At 44.6% G+C, this 23,978-nt stretch overlaps 1 protein-coding gene across 1 annotated transcript in view; it reads left to right on the top strand.

The window, feature by feature from the left end:
* The first annotated feature begins 2,343 nt into the window (after window positions 1–2,343).
* COX20 (cytochrome c oxidase assembly factor COX20) overlaps window positions 2,344–23,978 on the top strand; it is a 28,002-nt gene continuing 6,367 nt past the window's right edge. Inside the window, exons 1-3 of the mRNA XM_083176234.1 lie at window positions 2,344–2,511; window positions 22,275–22,389; window positions 23,569–23,632. Coding sequence (XP_083032360.1) covers window positions 2,476–2,511; window positions 22,275–22,389; window positions 23,569–23,632 — 215 coding nt within the window. The 5' untranslated portion in view covers window positions 2,344–2,475. The remainder of the gene's footprint in view (window positions 2,512–22,274; window positions 22,390–23,568; window positions 23,633–23,978) is intronic.

A 23,978-nucleotide genomic window follows, 5' to 3' on the forward strand; every position in this document is an offset into this window, starting at 1 on the left:
GTGCTCGCCACACTATATAAAATCAACTCCATGCATAGTTGGATAGTAGGGGTATGAAAAAAATGGGGTGCATTTAACATGGAAGCCCAGATAATACATAAGTACCGGAAGCTGATTGGTTGGTACTTTATCCATACATTCCAAGCTTCTAAAACATGAAGATTGGGACTGCGCACTGAAAAGGGGACAATGAAACTCCACATTTTGGGATTGTGTCCATCTGCAGAACGCACCTTCCTGCTTTGTATTTCAAAGGCTCTCAACCCTCCCCTCAAACGGAACACTGCGGATTACGGGTGGGAGAGTGTCCGATTAGCGCATACTTGTTGACATTTCACTTCTCCCTGAGAGTTTCAGCTGTGCTTAGGGGGACAGAGCCCTGCATTATCAACACCACCCCATTACAGAACATGGTGCAATTCGTGGGTTTAATGATGGTCGCAGATGATAATTTAAACACTGCTGGGTGAAGAGGCAGGGGATGCCGCTGGTCGGAGGAGCATGCTCCTCCGACCAGCGACCATTGAGCGGCTGAAAACGGGAGCGCGCACCCGGCGATTTATCGCTGGTGCACACTCCAATCACTGGCAATATGGTCGCTCAGCGACCATATTCCCAGCGATTTCAGCCCCTATCGCCCCCGTGTGTACACAGCATTACACATGTAAAGGTTTCTTTTTAGGTAAGCATACCAATAACTCACAATTTGCAGGGATTTTTAAAGCACATCTGGGTTTCTTTCACTTGGAAAATACTTTTATTGCCAAACAGAAAAACAGTAAAAAAAGAAGAACCACAAGTACACTGAAGAAATGGATCCAAGGGTGAGTGAGTGATGTTTTGTAGGACTCGCATTAGCAATACATCGGAAACTTTCCGGATAAGTCTGAGATGTTTGGTGAGGAACACCCAGTACCTTGGTTCAATGTCCAACAGTGACAAGATGGTCCAATATAAAAGGAAAAAAACTCTTTGTGCAGGTCCAGAAAGCCACCAACGCGTTTCGATTAAAATCTTTTTCAAGGGTGACAGGGGAGGTCGCCCGGGACCGCCACACATTTGGGGCCTCAAGACTGTCCAGCAGCCCTAATGTCCGGCACACCCCTGCTCATCCACTCACAGCACCTGCTGTGATCAACCTGCACACCCGTCCAGGTTGATAACAGGAGGTGCTGCAGGCGACTACAGTACAGTGCCACTCTACCTTCCATTCCCTCCTTCACTACATGTATGCCCACCTGCACTCACGCTTGCATGTAATCCCTGTGGATACAAGCATGTTACTCCCCCTAGCAAAAAGCATGTAACTCCCCCTGGCAACGAGTATGAAACCCCTGGCAATGAGCATGTACTGTAACTCCTGGCAACAAGCGTGTGTGTGTGTGTGTGTGTTCTCATATGTAAAGGGCATTATGCTGCGTAGTATATGTAATGGGCATTACACTGTGTGGTAAAATATATGTAATGGGCATTGCAGTGTGTGCATACCTTCAAACTTTTGAAGTTCCATAGTCGGGACGAAGCTCCGGCGCGCCGAAATTTTCGGGGGCGTGGCCTAATTTGGGGGCGTGGCCTATACTCGCGACTCTTCCGCGAGGCCACGCCCCCATTTTGCCGCTATTGGGGCATGACCCAGAGGCTCTGTGAGCCTCTAGCCATGCCCCCAGCCCCCTGGCTGCGGGAATAGACGCTGTGCGCATGCGCACAGCGTTTATTCCCCGCTGCTTAGCAGCTGACAGGGGGGACTCCCAACAGCCCCCCCACACCGCGGGACACTGCCGCCCGCGGGTGGGACATCGGGACAGCCCCTGATAATCGGGACTGTCCCGATAAAATCGGGACTGTTGGGAGGTATGGTGTGTGGCATAATGTATAATAGCCATTACGGTGTGTGGTATAATGTGTAATGGGCATTACAGTGTGTGGCATAACATGTAACGGGCATTATGTTGTGTGTAATCCTGGCAGTGTATCACTTATATCACTTTTATTAATATGGGCACTCACAGACCTTAATCCGACACTGATTAGGAGGTATGCTTTAACCCCCATCTAAGGGTTAATACGTAGTTGGGATAGTTAAATTATATATCCATTTACTTTGAATACTAATTCACGAGAGAAAGCTAGCACTATGAATGAGAACAGTGTCCAGAAACCACATTCATGGCACGTATTATAAAGCCGGGGACATCCGATATTCCATGTGAATGGAAAGGGCAATTAATTGATTAACTCTGTATTGACGTCAGTAACGCCCGACTGACACCATCCTATCCCACTCACCCAGATCCCCAAAAAACCCTAACATGGCGCCGTAACATGTGCCCTCAGTACTGACCACAGAGTACTGATATCATCATAGCTCATCTAGAGCGTGGCGTGCTGCATACAGGGGCGCTCTGGCTTCTTTCTCGCCTCTATTGTACTTGGAGGGCTTGACTGCTGAAGGTCGATTGGATCAAGCCAACCAAAATGGCGGATGGGGAAGAAGATGCCGCAAAAGAAGAGGTGATTGTTTTTATTATGTAAAGAATGTAATATGGACTATATGTGCTGACACTTGCGTGTATGTGTGAAGGTCAGTGCTGCTGTATACTCGGGTGTGCTCGGTGCTGCAGCCTGTTCATCTTCATACAGTGTACATGTCGCAGCGTGGTTGCATAGCATGATGGGACTTGTAGTTCCTTCCTGGACATCTGGATTGTCATACATTACTCACCCAGCATTACTTACACTCTCGCATTGTAGTATTTCTGATTACATTACGCCTTTGGTACTTAAGGGGCTGTTATACATAATAAATGAGGATAATATAATACAAACTAGAGTGGGTTTATGTCACCTTAAAGTGGCATTAGTGTAAATTGTGATGTTGTGTCATTGAGACAGATGCTTTATCCAATTTTCTTGCTTTAGCTACGATATGCGTATATAAATTAAAGAGTCAGAACGAGGCTGAAGTTGGCTTCTTATTCGGCCAGCTTCTTATTCGAGCTCCAGCTTCTTATTCGAGCTCCAGCTTCTTATTCGAGCTCCAGCTTCTTATTCAGAAAAATCACTTTTACAAGGGTTAATGAATGATGGACCACAAATTTCACTGCAGAAATCAACACAGGGGGGTTGCCTACATATGACCCACTTGCAATTTCTTTTGACCAACAATGATTTGGGCAGAAAATGGGCACAAAAATGGGCATGGGTCCCAGATATCATTTTGAATAAGTAGCTGGTGTCCTGCAAGGGTTAAACAGCGTTGGTCAAAAAATATTACACTGGAAACCCGCACAGGGGGGTCACTTACATATGACCCACTTGCCATTTCTTTTGACCAACAAGGATTTGGGCAGAAATAGGACAGTAAAGTGGGCATAGGTCCCAGATGTCATCATTTTGAATAAGTAGCTGGTGTCCTGCAAGGGTTAAACAGCGTTGGTCAAAAAATGTTACACTTGGAATCCACACAGGGGGGTCAGATACATATGACCCACTTGCCATTTCTTTTGACCAACAAGGATTTTGGCAGTAATAGGGCAGTAAAGTGGGCATGGGTCACAGATGTCATTATTTTGAATAAGTAGCTGGTGTCCTGCAAGGGTTAAACAGTGTTGGTCAAAACATATTACACTTGAAACCCACACAGGGGGGTTGCCTACATATGACCCACTTGCAATTTCTTTTGACCAACAATGATTTGGGCAAAAAATGGGCACAAAAATGGGCATGGGTCCCAGAATCATCATTTTGAATAAGTAGCTGGTGTTCTGCAAGGGTTAAACAGCGTTGGTCAACAAATATTACACTGGAAACCCGCACAGGGGGGTCACTTACATATCACCCACTTGCCATTTCTTTTGACCAACAAGGATTTGGGCAGAAATAGGGCAGTAAAGTGGGCATAGGTCCCAGAATCATCATTTTGAATAAGTAGCTGGTGTCCTGCAAGGGTTAAACAGCGTTGGTCAAAAAATGTTACACTTGGAATCCACACAGGGGGGTCAGATACATATGACCCACTTGCCATTTCTTTTGACCAACAAGGATTTGGGCAGAAATAGGGCAGTAAAGTGGGCATGGGTCACAGAATCATCATTTTGAATAAGTAGCTGGTGTCCTGCAAGGGTTAAACAGCGTTGGTCAAAAAATGTTACACTGGAAACCCGCACAGGGGGGTCACTTACATATGACCCACTTGCCATTTCTTTTGACCAACGAGGATTTGGGCAGAAATAGGGCAGTAAAGTGGGCATAGGTCCCAGATGTCATCATTTTGAATAAGTAGCTGGTGTCCTGCAAGGGTTAAACAGCGTTGGTCAAAAAATGTTACACTTGGAATCCACACAGGGGGGTCAGATACATATGACCCACTTGCCATTTCTTTTGACCAACAAGGATTTGGGCAGTAATAGGGCAGTAAAGTGGGCATGGGTCACAGATGTCATTATTTTGAATAAGTAGCTGGTGTCCTGCAAGGGTTAAACAGTGTTGGTCAAAACATATTACACTTGAAACCCACACAGGGGGGTTACCTACATATGACCCACTTGCAATTTCTTTTGACCAACAATGATTTGGGCAGAAAATGGGCACAAAAATGGGCATGGGTCCCAGAATAATCATTTTGAATAAGTAGCTGGTGTTCTGCAAGGGTTAAACAGCGTTGGTCAACAAATATTACACTGGAAACCCGCACAGGGGGGTCACTTACATATCACCCACTTGCCATTTCTTTTGACCAACAAGGATTTGGGCAGAAATAGGGCAGTAAAGTGGGCATAGGTCCCAGATGTCATCATTTTGAATAAGTAGCTGGTGTCCTGCAAGGGTTAAACAGCGTTGGTCAAAAAATGTTACACTTGGAATACACACAGGGGGGTCAGATACATATGACCCACTTGCCATTTCTTTTGACCAACAAGGATTTGGGCAGAAATAGGGCAGTAAAGTGGGCATGGGTCCCAGAATCATCATTTTGAATAAGTAGCTGGTGTCCTGCAAGGGTTAAACAGCGTTGGTCAAAAGATGTTACACTTGGAATCCGCACAGGGGGGTCACTTACATATGACCCACTTGCCATTTCTTTTGACCAACAAGGATTTGGGCAGTAATAGGGCAGTAAAGTGGGCATGGGTCCCAGAATCATCATTTTGAATAAGTAGCTGGTGTCCTGCAAGGGTTAAACAGCGTTGGTCAAAACATATTACACTTGAAACCCACACAGGGACGTTGCCTACATATGACCCACTTGCAATTTCTTTTGACCAACAATGATTTGGGCAGAAAATGGGCACAAAAATGGGCATGGGTCCCAGATATAATTTTGAATAAGTAGCTGGTGTCCTGCAAGGGTTAAACAGCGTTGGTCAAAAAATATTACACTGGAAACCCGCACAGGGGGGTCACTTACATATGACCCACTTGCCATTTCTTTTGACCAACAAGGATTTGGGCAGAAATAGGGCAGTAAAGTGGGCATAGGTCCCAGATGTCATCATTTTGAATAAGTAGCTGGTGTCCTGCAAGGGTTAAACAGCGTTGGTCAAAAAATGTTACACTTGGAATCCACACAGGGGGGTCAGATACATATGACCCACTTGCCATTTCTTTTGACCAACAAGGATTTGGGCAGAAATAGGGCAGTAAAGTGGGCATGGGTCCCAGAATCATCATTTTGAATAAGTAGCTGGTGTCCTGCAAGGGTTAAACAGCGTTGGTCAAAAAATGTTACACTGGAAACCCGCACAGGGGGGTCACTTACATATGACCCACTTGCCATTTCTTTTGACCAACAAGGATTTGGGCAGAAATAGGGCAGTAAAGTGGGCATAGGTCCCAGATGTCATCATTTTGAATAAGTAGCTGGTGTCCTGCAAGGGTTAAACAGCGTTGGTCAAAAAATGTTACACTTGGAATCCACACAGGGGGGTCAGATACATATGACCCACTTGCCATTTCTTTTGACCAACAAGGATTTGGGCAGTAATAGGGCAGTAAAGTGAGCATGGGTCACAGATGTCATTATTTTGAATAAGTAGCTGGTGTCCTGCAAGGGTTAAACAGTGTTGGTCAAAACATATTACACTTGAAACCCACACAGGGGGGTTACCTACATATGACCCACTTGCAATTTCTTTTGACCAACAATGATTTGGGCAGAAAATGGGCACAAAAATGGGCATGGGTCCCAGAATAATCATTTTGAATAAGTAGCTGGTGTTCTGCAAGGGTTAAACAGCGTTGGTCAACAAATATTACACTGGAAACCCGCACAGGGGGGTCACTTACATATCACCCACTTGCCATTTCTTTTGACCAACAAGGATTTGGGCAGAAATAGGGCAGTAAAGTGGGCATAGGTCCCAGAATCATCATTTTGAATAAGTAGCTGGTGTTCTGCAAGGGTTAAACAGCGTTGGTCAAAAAATGTTACACTTGGAATCCACACAGGGGGGTCAGATACATATGACCCACTTGCCATTTCTTTTGACCAACAAGGATTTGGGCAGAAATAGGGCAGTAAAGTGGGCATGGGTCCCAGAATCATCATTTTGAATAAGTAGCTGGTGTCCTGCAAGGGTTAAACAGCGTTGGTCAAAAAATGTTACACTGGAAACCCGCACAGGGGGGTCACTTACATATGACCCACTTGCCATTTCTTTTGACCAACAAGGATTTGGGCAGAAATAGGGCAGTAAAGTGGGCATAGGTCCCAGATGTCATCATTTTGAATAAGTAGCTGGTGTCCTGCAAGGGTTAAACAGCGTTGGTCAAAAAATGTTACACTTGGAATCCACACAGGGGGGTCAGATACATATGACCCACTTTCCATTTCTTTTGACCAACAAGGATTTGGGCAGTAATAGGGCAGTAAAGTGGGCATGGGTCACAGATGTCATTATTTTGAATAAGTAGCTGGTGTCCTGCAAGGGTTAAACAGTGTTGGTCAAAACATATTACACTTGAAACCCACACAGGGGGGTTACCTACATATGACCCACTTGCAATTTCTTTTGACCAACAATGATTTGGGCAGAAAATGGGCACAAAAATGGGCATGGGTCCCAGAATAATCATTTTGAATAAGTAGCTGGTGTTCTGCAAGGGTTAAACAGCGTTGGTCAACAAATATTACACTGGAAACCCGCACAGGGGGGTCACTTACATATCACCCACTTGCCATTTCTTTTGACCAACAAGGATTTGGGCAGAAATAGGGCAGTAAAGTGGGCATAGGTCCCAGATGTCATCATTTTGAATAAGTAGCTGGTGTCCTGCAAGGGTTAAACAGCGTTGGTCAAAAAATGTTACACTTGGAATACACACAGGGGGGTCAGATACATATGACCCACTTGCCATTTCTTTTGACCAACAAGGATTTGGGCAGAAATAGGGCAGTAAAGTGGGCATGGGTCCCAGAATCATCATTTTGAATAAGTAGCTGGTGTCCTGCAAGGGTTAAACAGCGTTGGTCAAAAGATGTTACACTTGGAATCCGCACAGGGGGGTCACTTACATATGACCCACTTGCCATTTCTTTTGACCAACAAGGATTTGGGCAGTAATAGGGCAGTAAAGTGGGCATGGGTCCCAGAATCATCATTTTGAATAAGTAGCTGGTGTCCTGCAAGGGTTAAACAGCGTTGGTCAAAACATATTACACTTGAAACCCACACAGGGACGTTGCCTACATATGACCCACTTGCAATTTCTTTTGACCAACAATGATTTGGGCAGAAAATGGGCACAAAAATGGGCATGGGTCCCAGATATCATTTTGAATAAGTAGCTGGTGTCCTGCAAGGGTTAAACAGCGTTGGTCAAAAAATATTACACTGGAAACCCGCACAGGGGGGTCACTTACATATGACCCACTTGCCATTTCTTTTGACCAACAAGGATTTGGGCAGAAATAGGGCAGTAAAGTGGGCATAGGTCCCAGATGTCATCATTTTGAATAAGTAGCTGGTGTCCTGCAAGGGTTAAACAGCGTTGGTCAAAAAATGTTACACTTGGAATCCACACAGGGGGGTCAGATACATATGACCCACTTGCCATTTCTTTTGACCAACAAGGATTTGGGCAGAAATAGGGCAGTAAAGTGGGCATGGGTCCCAGAATCATCATTTTGAATAAGTAGCTGGTGTCCTGCAAGGGTTAAACAGCGTTGGTCAAAAAATGTTACACTGGAAACCCGCACAGGGGGGTCACTTACATATGACCCACTTGCCATTTCTTTTGACCAACAAGGATTTGGGCAGAAATAGGGCAGTAAAGTGGGCATAGGTCCCAGATGTCATCATTTTGAATAAGTAGCTGGTGTCCTGCAAGGGTTAAACAGCGTTGGTCAAAAAATGTTACACTTGGAATCCACACAGGGGGGTCAGATACATATGACCCACTTGCCATTTCTTTTGACCAACAAGGATTTGGGCAGTAATAGGGCAGTAAAGTGAGCATGGGTCACAGATGTCATTATTTTGAATAAGTAGCTGGTGTCCTGCAAGGGTTAAACAGTGTTGGTCAAAACATATTACACTTGAAACCCACACAGGGGGGTTACCTACATATGACCCACTTGCAATTTCTTTTGACCAACAATGATTTGGGCAGAAAATGGGCACAAAAATGGGCATGGGTCCCAGAATAATCATTTTGAATAAGTAGCTGGTGTTCTGCAAGGGTTAAACAGCGTTGGTCAACAAATATTACACTGGAAACCCGCACAGGGGGGTCACTTACATATCACCCACTTGCCATTTCTTTTGACCAACAAGGATTTGGGCAGAAATAGGGCAGTAAAGTGGGCATAGGTCCCAGAATCATCATTTTGAATAAGTAGCTGGTGTTCTGCAAGGGTTAAACAGCGTTGGTCAAAAAATGTTACACTTGGAATCCACACAGGGGGGTCAGATACATATGACCCACTTGCCATTTCTTTTGACCAACAAGGATTTGGGCAGAAATAGGGCAGTAAAGTGGGCATGGGTCCCAGAATCATCATTTTGAATAAGTAGCTGGTGTCCTGCAAGGGTTAAACAGCGTTGGTCAAAAAATGTTACACTGGAAACCCGCACAGGGGGGTCACTTACATATGACCCACTTGCCATTTCTTTTGACCAACAAGGATTTGGGCAGAAATAGGGCAGTAAAGTGGGCATAGGTCCCAGATGTCATCATTTTGAATAAGTAGCTGGTGTCCTGCAAGGGTTAAACAGCGTTGGTCAAAAAATGTTACACTTGGAATCCACACAGGGGGGTCAGATACATATGACCCACTTTCCATTTCTTTTGACCAACAAGGATTTGGGCAGTAATAGGGCAGTAAAGTGGGCATGGGTCACAGATGTCATTATTTTGAATAAGTAGCTGGTGTCCTGCAAGGGTTAAACAGTGTTGGTCAAAACATATTACATTTGAAACCCACACAGGGGGGTTACCTACATATGACCCACTTGCAATTTCTTTTGACCAACAATGATTTGGGCAGAAAATGGGCACAAAAATGGGCATGGGTCCCAGAATAATCATTTTGAATAAGTAGCTGGTGTTCTGCAAGGGTTAAACAGCGTTGGTCAACAAATATTACACTGGAAACCCGCACAGGGGGGTCACTTACATATCACCCACTTGCCATTTCTTTTGACCAACAAGGATTTGGGCAGAAATAGGGCAGTAAAGTGGGCATAGGTCCCAGATGTCATCATTTTGAATAAGTAGCTGGTGTCCTGCAAGGGTTAAACAGCGTTGGTCAAAAAATGTTACACTTGGAATACACACAGGGGGGTCAGATACATATGACCCACTTGCCATTTCTTTTGACCAACAAGGATTTGGGCAGAAATAGGGCAGTAAAGTGGGCATGGGTCCCAGAATCATCATTTTGAATAAGTAGCTGGTGTCCTGCAAGGGTTAAACAGCGTTGGTCAAAAGATGTTACACTTGGAATCCGCACAGGGGGGTCACTTACATATTACCCACTTGCCATTTCTTTTGACCAACAAGGATTTGGGCAGTAATAGGGCAGTAAAGTGGGCATGGGTCCCAGAATCATCATTTTGAATAAGTAGCTGGTGTCCTGCAAGGGTTAAACAGCGTTGGTCAAAACATATTACACTTGAAACCCACACAGGGACGTTGCCTACATATGACCCACTTGCAATTTCTTTTGACCAACAATGATTTGGGCAGAAAATGGGCACAAAAATGGGCATGGGTCCCAGATATCATTTTGAATAAGTAGCTGGTGTCCTGCAAGGGTTAAACAGCGTTGGTCAAAAAATATTACACTGGAAACCCGCACAGGGGGGTCACTTACATATGACCCACTTGCCATTTCTTTTGACCAACAAGGATTTGGGCAGAAATAGGGCAGTAAAGTGGGCATAGGTCCCAGATGTCATCATTTTGAATAAGTAGCTGGTGTCCTGCAAGGGTTAAACAGCGTTGGTCAAAAAATGTTACACTTGGAATCCACACAGGGGGGTCAGATACATATGACCCACTTGCCATTTCTTTTGACCAACAAGGATTTGGGCAGAAATAGGGCAGTAAAGTGGGCATGGGTCCCAGAATCATCATTTTGAATAAGTAGCTGGTGTCCTGCAAGGGTTAAACAGCGTTGGTCAAAAAATGTTACACTGGAAACCCGCACAGGGGGGTCACTTACATATGACCCACTTGCCATTTCTTTTGACCAACAAGGATTTGGGCAGAAATAGGGCAGTAAAGTGGGCATAGGTCCCAGATGTCATCATTTTGAATAAGTAGCTGGTGTCCTGCAAGGGTTAAACAGCGTTGGTCAAAAAATGTTACACTTGGAATCCACACAGGGGGGTCAGATACATATGACCCACTTTCCATTTCTTTTGACCAACAAGGATTTGGGCAGTAATAGGGCAGTAAAGTGGGCATGGGTCACAGATGTCATTATTTTGAATAAGTAGCTGGTGTCCTGCAAGGGTTAAACAGTGTTGGTCAAAACATATTACACTTGAAACCCACACAGGGGGGTTACCTACATATGACCCACTTGCAATTTCTTTTGACCAACAATGATTTGGGCAGAAAATGGGCACAAAAATGGGCATGGGTCCCAGAATAATCATTTTGAATAAGTAGCTGGTGTTCTGCAAGGGTTAAACAGCGTTGGTCAACAAATATTACACTGGAAACCCGCACAGGGGGGTCACTTACATATCACCCACTTGCCATTTCTTTTGACCAACAAGGATTTGGGCAGAAATAGGGCAGTAAAGTGGGCATAGGTCCCAGATGTCATCATTTTGAATAAGTAGCTGGTGTCCTGCAAGGGTTAAACAGCGTTGGTCAAAAAATGTTACACTTGGAATACACACAGGGGGGTCAGATACATATGACCCACTTGCCATTTCTTTTGACCAACAAGGATTTGGGCAGAAATAGGGCAGTAAAGTGGGCATGGGTCCCAGAATCATCATTTTGAATAAGTAGCTGGTGTCCTGCAAGGGTTAAACAGCGTTGGTCAAAAGATGTTACACTTGGAATCCGCACAGGGGGGTCACTTACATATTACCCACTTGCCATTTCTTTTGACCAACAAGGATTTGGGCAGTAATAGGGCAGTAAAGTGGGCATGGGTCCCAGAATCATCATTTTGAATAAGTAGCTGGTGTCCTGCAAGGGTTAAACAGCGTTGGTCAAAACATATTACACTTGAAACCCACACAGGGACGTTGCCTACATATGACCCACTTGCAATTTCTTTTGACCAACAATGATTTGGGCAGAAAATGGGCACAAAAATGGGCATGGGTCCCAGATATCATTTTGAATAAGTAGCTGGTGTCCTGCAAGGGTTAAACAGCGTTGGTCAAAAAATATTACACTGGAAACCCGCACAGGGGGGTCACTTACATATGACCCACTTGCCATTTCTTTTGACCAACAAGGATTTGGGCAGAAATAGGGCAGTAAAGTGGGCATAGGTCCCAGATGTCATCATTTTGAATAAGTAGCTGGTGTCCTGCAAGGGTTAAACAGCGTTGGTCAAAAAATGTTACACTTGGAATCCACACAGGGGGGTCAGATACATATGACCCACTTGCCATTTCTTTTGACCAACAAGGATTTGGGCAGAAATAGGGCAGTAAAGTGGGCATGGGTCCCAGAATCATCATTTTGAATAAGTAGCTGGTGTCCTGCAAGGGTTAAACAGCGTTGGTCAAAAAATGTTACACTGGAAACCCGCACAGGGGGGTCACTTACATATGACCCACTTGCCATTTCTTTTGACCAACAAGGATTTGGGCAGAAATAGGGCAGTAAAGTGGGCATAGGTCCCAGATGTCATCATTTTGAATAAGTAGCTGGTGTCCTGCAAGGGTTAAACAGCGTTGGTCAAAAAATGTTACACTTGGAATCCACACAGGGGGGTCAGATACATATGACCCACTTGCCATTTCTTTTGACCAACAAGGATTTGGGCAGTAATAGGGCAGTAAAGTGAGCATGGGTCACAGATGTCATTATTTTGAATAAGTAGCTGGTGTCCTGCAAGGGTTAAACAGTGTTGGTCAAAACATATTACACTTGAAACCCACACAGGGGGGTTACCTACATATGACCCACTTGCAATTTCTTTTGACCAACAATGATTTGGGCAGAAAATGGGCACAAAAATGGGCATGGGTCCCAGAATAATCATTTTGAATAAGTAGCTGGTGTTCTGCAAGGGTTAAACAGCGTTGGTCAACAAATATTACACTGGAAACCCGCACAGGGGGGTCACTTACATATCACCCACTTGCCATTTCTTTTGACCAACAAGGATTTGGGCAGAAATAGGGCAGTAAAGTGGGCATAGGTCCCAGAATCATCATTTTGAATAAGTAGCTGGTGTTCTGCAAGGGTTAAACAGCGTTGGTCAAAAAATGTTACACTTGGAATCCACACAGGGGGGTCAGATACATATGACCCACTTGCCATTTCTTTTGACCAACAAGGATTTGGGCAGAAATAGGGCAGTAAAGTGGGCATGGGTCCCAGAATCATCATTTTGAATAAGTAGCTGGTGTCCTGCAAGGGTTAAACAGCGTTGGTCAAAAAATGTTACACTGGAAACCCGCACAGGGGGGTCACTTACATATGACCCACTTGCCATTTCTTTTGACCAACAAGGATTTGGGCAGAAATAGGGCAGTAAAGTGGGCATAGGTCCCAGATGTCATCATTTTGAATAAGTAGCTGGTGTCCTGCAAGGGTTAAACAGCGTTGGTCAAAAAATGTTACACTTGGAATCCACACAGGGGGGTCACTTACATATGACCCACTTTCCATTTCTTTTGACCAACAAGGATTTGGGCAGTAATAGGGCAGTAAAGTGGGCATGGGTCACAGATGTCATCATTTTGAATAAGTAGCTGGTGTCCTGCAAGGGTTAAACAGCGTTGGTCAAAACATATTACACTTGAAACCCACACAGGGACGTTGCCTACATATGACCCACTTGCAATTTCTTTTGACCAACAATGATTTGGGCAGAAAATGGGCACAAAAATGGGCATGGGTCCCAGATATCATTTTGAATAAGTAGCTGGTGTCCTGCAAGGGTTAAACAGCGTTGGTCAAAAAATATTACACTAGAAACCCGCACAGGGGGGTCACTTACATATGACCCACTTGCCATTTCTTTTGACCAACAAGGATTTGGGCAGAAATAGGGCAGTAAAGTGGGCATAGGTCCCAGATGTCATCATTTTGAATAAGTAGCTGGTGTCCTGCAAGGGTTAAACAGCGTTGGTCAAAAAATGTTACACTTGGAATCCACACAGGGGGGTCAGATACATATGACCCACTTGCCATTTCTTTTGACCAACAAGGATTTTGGCAGTAATAGGGCAGTAAAGTGGGCATGGGTCCCAGAATCATCATTTTGAATAAGTAGCTGGTGTCCTGCAAGGGTTAAACAGCGTTGGTCAAAACATATTACACTGGAAACCCGCACAGGGGGGTCACTTACATATGACCCACTTGCCATTTCTTTTGACCAACAAGGATTTGGGCATCATTGGTCAAAAGAAATGGCAAGGACACCAGCTACTTATTCAAAATGATGATTCTGGGACCCATGCCCACTTTACTGCCCTATTTCTGCCCAAATCCTTGTTGGTCAAAAGAAATGGCAAGTGGGTCATATGTAAGTGACCCCCCTGTGTGGGTTTCCAGTGTAATATTTTTTGACCAACGCTGTTTAACCCTTGCAGGACACCAGCTACTTATTCAAAATGATGATTCTGGGACCCATGCCCACTTTACTGCCCTATTTCTGCCCAAATCCTTGTTGGTCAAAAGAAATGTCAAGTGGGTCATATGTAAGTGACCCCCCTGTGTGGATTCCAAGTGTAACATTTTTTGACCAACACTGTTTAACCCTTGCAGGACACCAGCTACTTATTCAAAATAATGATTCTGGGACCCATGCCCACTTTACTGCCCTATTTCTGCCCAAATCCTTGTTGGTCAAAAGAAATGGCAAGTGGGTCATATGTAAGTGACCCCCCTGTGCGGGTTTCCAGTGTAACATTTTTTGACCAACGCTGTTTAACCCTTGCAGGACACCAGCTACTTATTCAAAATGATGAAATCTGGGACCCATGCCCACTTTACTGCCCTATTTCTGCCCAAATCCTTGTTGGTCAAAAGAAATGGCAAGTGGGTCATATGTAAGTGACGCCCCTGTGTGGATTCCAAGTGTAACATTTTTTGACCAACGCTGTTTAACCCTTGCAGGACACCAGCTACTTATTCAAAATGATGATTCTGGGACCCATGCCCACTTTACTGCCCTATTTCTGCCCAAATCCTTGTTAATCAAAAGAAATGGCAAGTGGGTCATATGTAAGTGACCCCCCTGTGTGGATTCCAAGTGTAACATTTTTTGACCAACACTGTTTAACCCTTGCAGGACACCAGCTACTTATTCAAAATGATGATTCTGGGACCCATGCCCACTTTACTGCCCTATTACTGCCCAAATCCTTGTTGGTCAAAAGAAATGGCAAGTGGGTCATATGTAAGTGACCCCCCTGTGTGAATTCCAAGTGTAACATTTTTTGACCAACGCTGTTTAACCCTTGCAGGACACCAGCTACTTATTCAAAATGATGATTCTGGGACCCATGCCCACTTTACTGCCCTATTTCTGCCCAAATCCTTGTTGGTCAAAAGAAATGGCAAGTGGGTCATATGTAAGTGACCCCCTGTGTGGATTCCAAGTGTAACATTTTTTGACCAACACTGTTTAACCCTTGCAGGACACCAGCTACTTATTCAAAATGATGATTCTGGGACCCATGCCCACTTTACTGCCCTATTTCTGCCCAAATCCTTGTTGGTCAAAAGAAATGGCAAGTGGGTCATATGTAAGTGACCCCCCTGTGTGGGTTTCCAGTGTAATATTTTTTGACCAACGCTGTTTAACCCTTGCAGGACACCAGCTACTTATTCAAAATGATGATTCTGGGACCCATGCCCACTTTATTGCCCTTTTTCTGCCCAAATCTTTGTTGGTCAAAAGAAATGGCAAGTGGGTCATATGTAAGTGACCCCCCCTGTGTGGGTTTCCAGTGTAATATGTTTTGACCAATGCAGTTTAACCCTTGCAGGACACCAGCTACTTATTCAAAATGATGATTCTGGGACCCATGCCCACTTTACTGCCCTATTTCTGCCCAAATCCTTGTTGGTCAAAAGAAATGGCAAGTGGGTCATATGTAAGTGACCCCCCTGTGTGGGTTTCCAGTGTAATATTTTTTGACCAACGCTGTTTAACCCTTGCAGGACACCAGCTACTTATTCAAAATGATGATTCTGGGACCCATGCCCACTTTACTGCCCTATTTCTGCCCAAATCCTTGTTGGTCAAAAGAAATGGCAAGTGGGTCATATGTAAGTGACCCCCCTGTGCGGGTTTCCAGTGTAATATTTTTTGACCAACGCTGTTTAACCCTTGCAGGACACCAGCTACTTATTCAAAATGATGATTCTGGGACCCATGCCCACTTTACTGCCCTATTTCTGCCCAAATCCTTGTTGCTCAAAAGAAATGGCAAGTGGGTCATATGTAAGTGACCCCCCTGTGCGGGTTTCCAGTGTAATATTTTTTGACCAACGCTGTTTAACCCTTGCAGGACACCAGCTACTTATTCAAAATGATGAAATCTGGGACCCATGCCCACTTTACTGCCCTATTTCTGCCCAAATCCTTGTTGGTCAAAAGAAATGTCAAGTGGGTCATATGTAAGTGACCCCCCTGTGCGGGTTTCCAGTGTAACATTTTTTGACCAACACTGTTTAACCCTTGCAGGACACCAGCTACTTATTCAAAATGATGATTCTGTGACCCATGCCCACTTTACTGCCCTATTTCTGCCCAAATCCTTGTTGGTCAAAAGAAATGTCAAGTGGGTCATATGTAAGTCACCCCCCTGTGCGGATTTCCAGTGTAAGATTTTTTGACCAACGCTGTTTAACCCTTGCAGGACACCAGCTACTTATTCAAAATGATGATTCTGGGACCCATGCCCACTTTACTGCCCTATTTCTGCCCAAATCCTTGTTGGTCAAAAGAAATGGCAAGTGGGTCATATGTAAGTGACCCCCCCTGTGTGGGTTTCCAGTGTAATATGTTTTGACCAATGCAGTTTAACCCTTGCAGGACACCAGCTACTTATTCAAAATGATGATTCTGGGACCCATGCCCACTTTACTGCCCTATTTCTGCCCAAATCCTTGTTGGTCAAAAGAAATGGCAAGTGGGTCATATGTAAGTGACCCCCCTGTGTGGGTTTCCAGTGTAATATTTTTTGACCAACGCTGTTTAACCCTTGCAGGACACCAGCTACTTATTCAAAATGATGATTCTGGGACCCATGCCCACTTTACTGCCCTATTTCTGCCCAAATCCTTGTTGGTCAAAAGAAATGGCAAGTGGGTCATATGTAAGTGACCCCCCTGTGCGGGTTTCCAGTGTAATATTTTTTGACCAACGCTGTTTAACCCTTGCAGGACACCAGCTACTTATTCAAAATGATGAAATCTGGGACCCATGCCCACTTTACTGCCCTATTTCTGCCCAAATCCTTGTTGGTCAAAAGAAATGGCAAGTGGGTCATATGTAAGTGACCCCCCTGTGTGGATTCCAAGTGTAACATTTTTTGACCAACGCTGTTTAACCCTTGCAGGACACCAGCTACTTATTCAAAATGATGATTCTGGGACCCATGCCCATTTTTGTGCCCATTTTCTGCCAAAATCATTGTTGGTCAAAAGAAATGGCAAGTGGGTCATATGTAAGTGACCCCCCTGTGTGGATTCCAAGTGTATTATGTTTTGACCAACACTGTTTAACCCTTGCAGGGCACCAGCTACTTATTCAAAATAATGACATCTGTGACCCATGCCCACTTTACTGCCCTATTTCTGCCCAAATCCTTGTTGGTCAAAAGAAATGGCAAGTGGGTCATATGTAAGTGACCCCCCTGTGTGGGTTTCCAGTGTAATATTTTTTGACCAACGCTGTTTAACCCTTGCAGGACACCAGCTACTTATTCAAAATGATATCTGGGACCCATGCCCATTTTTGTGCCCATTTTCTGCCAAAATCATTGTTGGTCAAAAGAAATGGCAAGTGGGTCATATGTAAGTGACCCCCCTGTGTGGATTCCAAGTGTATTATGTTTTGACCAACACTGTTTAACCCTTGCAGGGCACCAGCTACTTATTCAAAATAATGACATCTGTGACCCATGCCCACTTTACTGCCCTATTTCTGCCCAAATCCTTGTTGGTCAAAAGAAATGGCAAGTGGGTCATATGTAAGTGACCCCCCTGTGTGGGTTTCCAGTGTAATATGTTTTGACCAATGCTGTTTAACGCTTGCAGGACACCAGCTACTTATTCAAAATGATGATTCTGGGACCCATGCCCACTTTACTGCCCTATTTCTGCCCAAATCCTTGTTGGTCAAAAGAAATGTCAAGTGGGTCATATGTAAGTGACCCCCCTGTGCGGGTTTCCAGTGTAACATTTTTTGACCAACACTGTTTAACCCTTGCAGGACACCAGCTACTTATTCAAAATGATGATTCTGTGACCCATGCCCACTTTACTGCCCTATTTCTGCCCAAATCCTTGTTGGTCAAAAGAAATGTCAAGTGGGTCATATGTAAGTGACCCCCCTGTGCGGATTTCCAGTGTAAGATTTTTTGACCAACGCTGTTTAACCCTTGCAGGACACCAGCTACTTATTCAAAATGATGATTCTGGGACCCATGCCCACTTTACTGCCCTATTTCTGCCCAAATCCTTGTTGGTCAAAAGAAATGGCAAGTGGGTCATATGTAAGTGACCCCCCCTGTGTGGGTTTCCAGTGTAATATGTTTTGACCAATGCAGTTTAACCCTTGCAGGACACCAGCTACTTATTCAAAATGATGATTCTGGGACCCATGCCCACTTTACTGCCCTATTTCTGCCCAAATCCTTGTTGGTCAAAAGAAATGGCAAGTGGGTCATATGTAAGTGACCCCCCTGTGTGGGTTTCCAGTGTAATATTTTTTGACCAACGCTGTTTAACCCTTGCAGGACACCAGCTACTTATTCAAAATGATGATTCTGGGACCCATGCCCACTTTACTGCCCTATTTCTGCCCAAATCCTTGTTGGTCAAAAGAAATGGCAAGTGGGTCATATGTAAGTGACCCCCCTGTGCGGGTTTCCAGTGTAATATTTTTTGACCAACGCTGTTTAACCCTTGCAGGACACCAGCTACTTATTCAAAATGATGAAATCTGGGACCCATGCCCACTTTACTGCCCTATTTCTGCCCAAATCCTTGTTGGTCAAAAGAAATGTCAAGTGGGTCATATGTAAGTGACCCCCCTGTGCGGGTTTCCAGTGTAACATTTTTTGACCAACACTGTTTAACCCTTGCAGGACACCAGCTACTTATTCAAAATGATGATTCTGTGACCCATGCCCACTTTACTGCCCTATTTCTGCCCAAATCCTTGTTGTTCAAAAGAAATGTCAAGTGGGTCATATGTAAGTGACCCCCCTGTGCGGATTTCCAGTGTAAGATTTTTTGACCAACGCTGTTTAACCCTTGCAGGACACCAGCTACTTATTCAAAATGATGATTCTGGGACCCATGCCCACTTTACTGCCCTATTTCTGCCCAAATCCTTGTTGGTCAAAAGAAATGGCAAGTGGGTCATATGTAAGTGACCCCCCCTGTGTGGGTTTCCAGTGTAATATGTTTTGACCAATGCAGTTTAACCCTTGCAGGACACCAGCTACTTATTCAAAATGATGATTCTGGGACCCATGCCCACTTTACTGCCCTATTTCTGCCCAAATCCTTGTTGGTCAAAAGAAATGGCAAGTGGGTCATATGTAAGTGACCCCCCTGTGTGGGTTTCCAGTGTAATATTTTTTGACCAACGCTGTTTAACCCTTGCAGGACACCAGCTACTTATTCAAAATGATGATTCTGGGACCCATGCCCACTTTACTGCCCTATTTCTGCCCAAATCCTTGTTGGTCAAAAGAAATGGCAAGTGGGTCATATGTAAGTGACCCCCCTGTGCGGGTTTCCAGTGTAATATTTTTTGACCAACGCTGTTTAACCCTTGCAGGACACCAGCTACTTATTCAAAATGATGAAATCTGGGACCCATGCCCACTTTACTGCCCTATTTCTGCCCAAATCCTTGTTGGTCAAAAGAAATGGCAAGTGGGTCATATGTAAGTGACCCCCCTGTGTGGATTCCAAGTGTAACATTTTTTGACCAACGCTGTTTAACCCTTGCAGGACACCAGCTACTTATTCAAAATGATAATTCTGGGACCCATGCCCACTTTACTGCCCTATTTCTGCCCAAATCCTTGTTGGTCAAAAGAAATGGCAAGTGGGTCATATGTAAGTGACCCCCCTGTGTGGGTTTCCAGTGTAATATTTTTTGACCAACGCTGTTTAACCCTTGCAGGACACCAGCTACTTATTCAAAATGATATCTGGGACCCATGCCCATTTTTGTGCCCATTTTCTGCCCAAATCATTGTTGGTCAAAAGAAATTGCAAGTGGGTCATATGTAGGCAACCCCCCTGTGTTGATTTCTGCAGTCACATTTTTGGTCCATGATTCATTAACCCTTGTAAAAGTGATTGTTCTGAATAAGAAGCTGGAGCTCGAATAAGAAGCTGGAGCTCGAATAAGAAGCTGGAGCTCGAATAAGAAGCTGGCCGAATAAGAAGCCAACTTCAGCCTCGTAGAGTCAGAAAGAGTTCAAACAGGAAGACCTGTCACATATTTCACTCAATGGGTCGGTGTATTGAATTGCTGGGACTATGTAAAAACCGGACCGGACTAAACCCCGGACTGCCGGACAGGACATCAAAATCTGCAGTCCGGAGCTTGTAGGGTCCGGTCCGGGGGGTGTCCTGTCCAGGGGTGTCTTGTCCGGGGGGTCCCTGTGATAGCTATCACCAGGGACATGGGGGAGGGGAGATTACAGCCTCCCCGGGTGGTCCGGACCGTCCGGTTTTTGCTACATGCCCGGACCATACAGGGAGGCTTTATTCTACCCCCCCCTCCTGTACCTGGTGACAGGCAGCCCCCCCCCCGGACAGGACACCCCCGGACAGGACACCTAGGCTACAAGCTACAAAATGCAGAGTTTGATGTCCGGTCCGGCGGTCCGGAGGTTTTGTGTTGGACCGGTTTTGTGAAAACCGGACCAACACAAAACCGCCAGACCGGACATCAAACTCTGCATTTTGTAGCTTGTAGCCTCCGGTCTGGGGGGTGTCCTGTCCGGGGGTGTCCTGTCCGGGGGGGCTGCCTGTCACACCTGTCACCAGGTAGAGAAGGGGGGTAGAATAAAGCCTCCCTGTATGGTCCGGGCATGTAGCAAAAACCGGACGGTCCAGACCACCCGGGGAGGCTGTAATCTCCCCTCCCCCATGTCCCTGGTGATAGCTATCACAGGGACCCCCCGGACAAGACACCCCTGGACAGGACACCCCCCGGACCGGACCCTACAAGCTCCGGACTGCAGATTTTGATGTCCTGTCCAGCAGTCCGGGGTTTAGTCCGGTCCGGTTTTTACATAGTCCCTGATTTTTAGTTTAACCAAAGAAACGCTTTAATCAAGTTTTAGATTCAAAATCTATTGAATGTCTACTAGTTTGAATACATCATTTGCTGGGAGTCACTAGTTCAGTGGTTATGCAGTTAGTGGATAGGCAATGTCTAGGCTGACATCTAAAAAGTGTTGACATACCTTAGGTTGACACAAGCTTATGGTCGACAGTCAAAAGGTCGACATCAGTTTTTCATGATGTTTTTTAAAAAATTTGGTTTTCATACCATACTATCCAAGTGGGCATAGAGTGGGAATATAATCGTGTGCAGAGTGCAGTGAGGCACCATGCCCGAAGCATGGCAAGCAAGTCAATGTACGATTACATAGACACTTGCTTCTGTTGACCCTTTTTCGGTGTCAACCTAGTCACTGCGGACCATTAGTGTTCGACCTAGTGCATAGTTGCCTACCCTCCTGCATTCTACAGGAGACTCCCTGAAATAGCAGCAATCTCCCTCTCTCCCTCATTAGTCTAGCAATCGCCCTCATTTCCCCTAGCCCACATTACACTGTTTAGGGAAAAAAGGAATGAGAGATAGATACATTAACTTTAAATCATCAGCACCATTTCCCAGCACTTTACCAAGTATAGTACCTCTTACTAATTGCTTTGGTGCTCATTTGAATAAAAGTCATTTTACCAGATCATTCTCAGATGTAGCAGTATACATCCACGCTTCTTAGTGCCATGTTCGCAATCTCTTTTCACAATCTCTCCATATATGGAATTAGACACGCCCTTTAAGTAGAGCATGACACACCCTTTCAATGGGGCGCGATGCAAAATTCAACGACCAACCATAATCTCACTGAAACTAGTTTTCAAAAGTAGGTAAGTATGACCTAGTGACTGTAAGCCTAGACATTGTCTATCATCTATACTGTAACCGTTCTGTGTAATCTTCCACACGCCCCTGTGTGCGCATTTCTCTTCTGCCCTGTAACCATCCCGCAGCCTGTCCCTAACCCTCCAGTCCCACAGCGGTGCTGAGTCAGTGTCTGTATAATAATGTGCATATGTAGATCATTTAGATTTATTTATTGGTGAGACATTATATTAATTGTTGCCTTCTGTTGTTTTGTCCCTTTTAGTCTTTCAAGTTGTTATGGATTCTTGATGTAAAAAAGACTCCATGTGCACGTGAATCTGTTCTCTATGGGTCTGTTGGGTCTTTACTGGTTGGTGTTAGCCATTTTCTTGCAACAAGTAAGTTATCATATGTGAAAATATTAAGCTGGGTACACAAAGTCTGAGGGATATGCCGTCCTGTTGGACAGATCAGACTGGCATTTGGCCCATATTGGTGTATATGTGCGCTCCCACGTCCAACATCACCTCTTTTCATTTTTCGAACCTTTAGAAACTGTCCCCCACAGAGTGATATATCTTCCCGAAAATGTGTAGTGATTCACGATATAGTACCCAAGTGATGCATTATATGTATTCATTTATGTGAATAATATATGTATAATACAGAGTTCAGCAACCCGACCAGACTGTGTAGCCGTCTGTTTATGTCCTTGGATACCGTAGAGCAGTGGTAGCCAACCCTAGCCCTCGAGAGCTACCAACAGTTCACATTTTCCAGACAACCTAGCTGCTGCACAGCTGCACTCATTAATCACTGACACATTTCAAAAGATCCACAGATGGAGCTAATTAGCTCACTTGTGATTCTGTGAGGAGACCTGCAAAACATGCACTGTTGGTAGCTCTCGAGGACTAGGGTTGGCTACCCCAGCCGTAGAGGATGAGCTCAGATTTGTTGTCATCTCTTATTGCATAAATATTGCGAAACAGGGTTTCCTGTTAATATACTTCGACCCAAAATGTGATATATTTTGTGGGTACATAGAGGTGCATTCACAGAACTTCTAATATAAATTGTAGCATGTACTTCTAATATAAATTGTACTTATAACTTAATAAAAGTATTAACTTTTTAAATGATATTTACATTTGGTTATTTTTATTCCTCTGTGTCTTTTTAAGGTTATGGGGGGTATGCAATGTGGGATCACGGCTGTCGATCCCCGCCGACAGCCATGATCCTGGCCTGTTTGCGGTCAGATCGATCGCATAACGACAGATGGGATTCAATGTCTCGCCTGCCGATGGATGCAAAGGGGGCGTGGATGTGAATTGTCGATCTGCGGCCCGGATAACGACAATCCGTGGCCGTTATTGACAGAATGGGCCCGACAGCTGCTGAAGTCGGGCCCCTTCTGCCGTGAACCTGCATCAGTGCTGTCGTTAATGACAGCATTGATTAGGGAGCCGCCGCTATTTCCCATGTCCCATTGCATACCCCCCTATAGCTGAACTCGTGCTGGTATGAAATTCTGCTTGCTCATGTATTCATTTGAGTATTTTTTGTGCTTATAGGCAGAGTCAGACGTTCTTGTGACTTGGCGTTTGGAGGATTCATTCTTACTACACTGGGCAGTTGGTAAGGTTCTCTGTCTAGTGTATACTAATAATGAAATAAGAGCAACAGTTATTTTAAGTAGAAATTCTTAGCTCGGTTAAATGTTTACATGTATTCCAATATTTTTTTCTGCTGTTTATTTAGTGTACACCGCTACATAATCTTGTGTGTATATAGAGCTGCCACACAGTTATTTTACTTGTATAGCAGTGTGTAACTGTGTACAATTTCCAGGTTTATATTCACATATGAAAACATGGCTCATGTTCACAAGCAGTGAGCAACAGTAAGTAGCACCAACATAATGTATCAACAAAGTCACACCCCTCTCGCCTATGTATATTGAACTTTTTATGTGATATGTGTT

The sequence above is a fragment of the Crinia signifera genome, chromosome 3, assembly GCF_055691185.1.
Source record: "Crinia signifera chromosome 3, ASM5569118v1, whole genome shotgun sequence".
In the NCBI taxonomy this organism is placed as follows: Eukaryota; Metazoa; Chordata; class Amphibia; order Anura; family Myobatrachidae; genus Crinia; species Crinia signifera.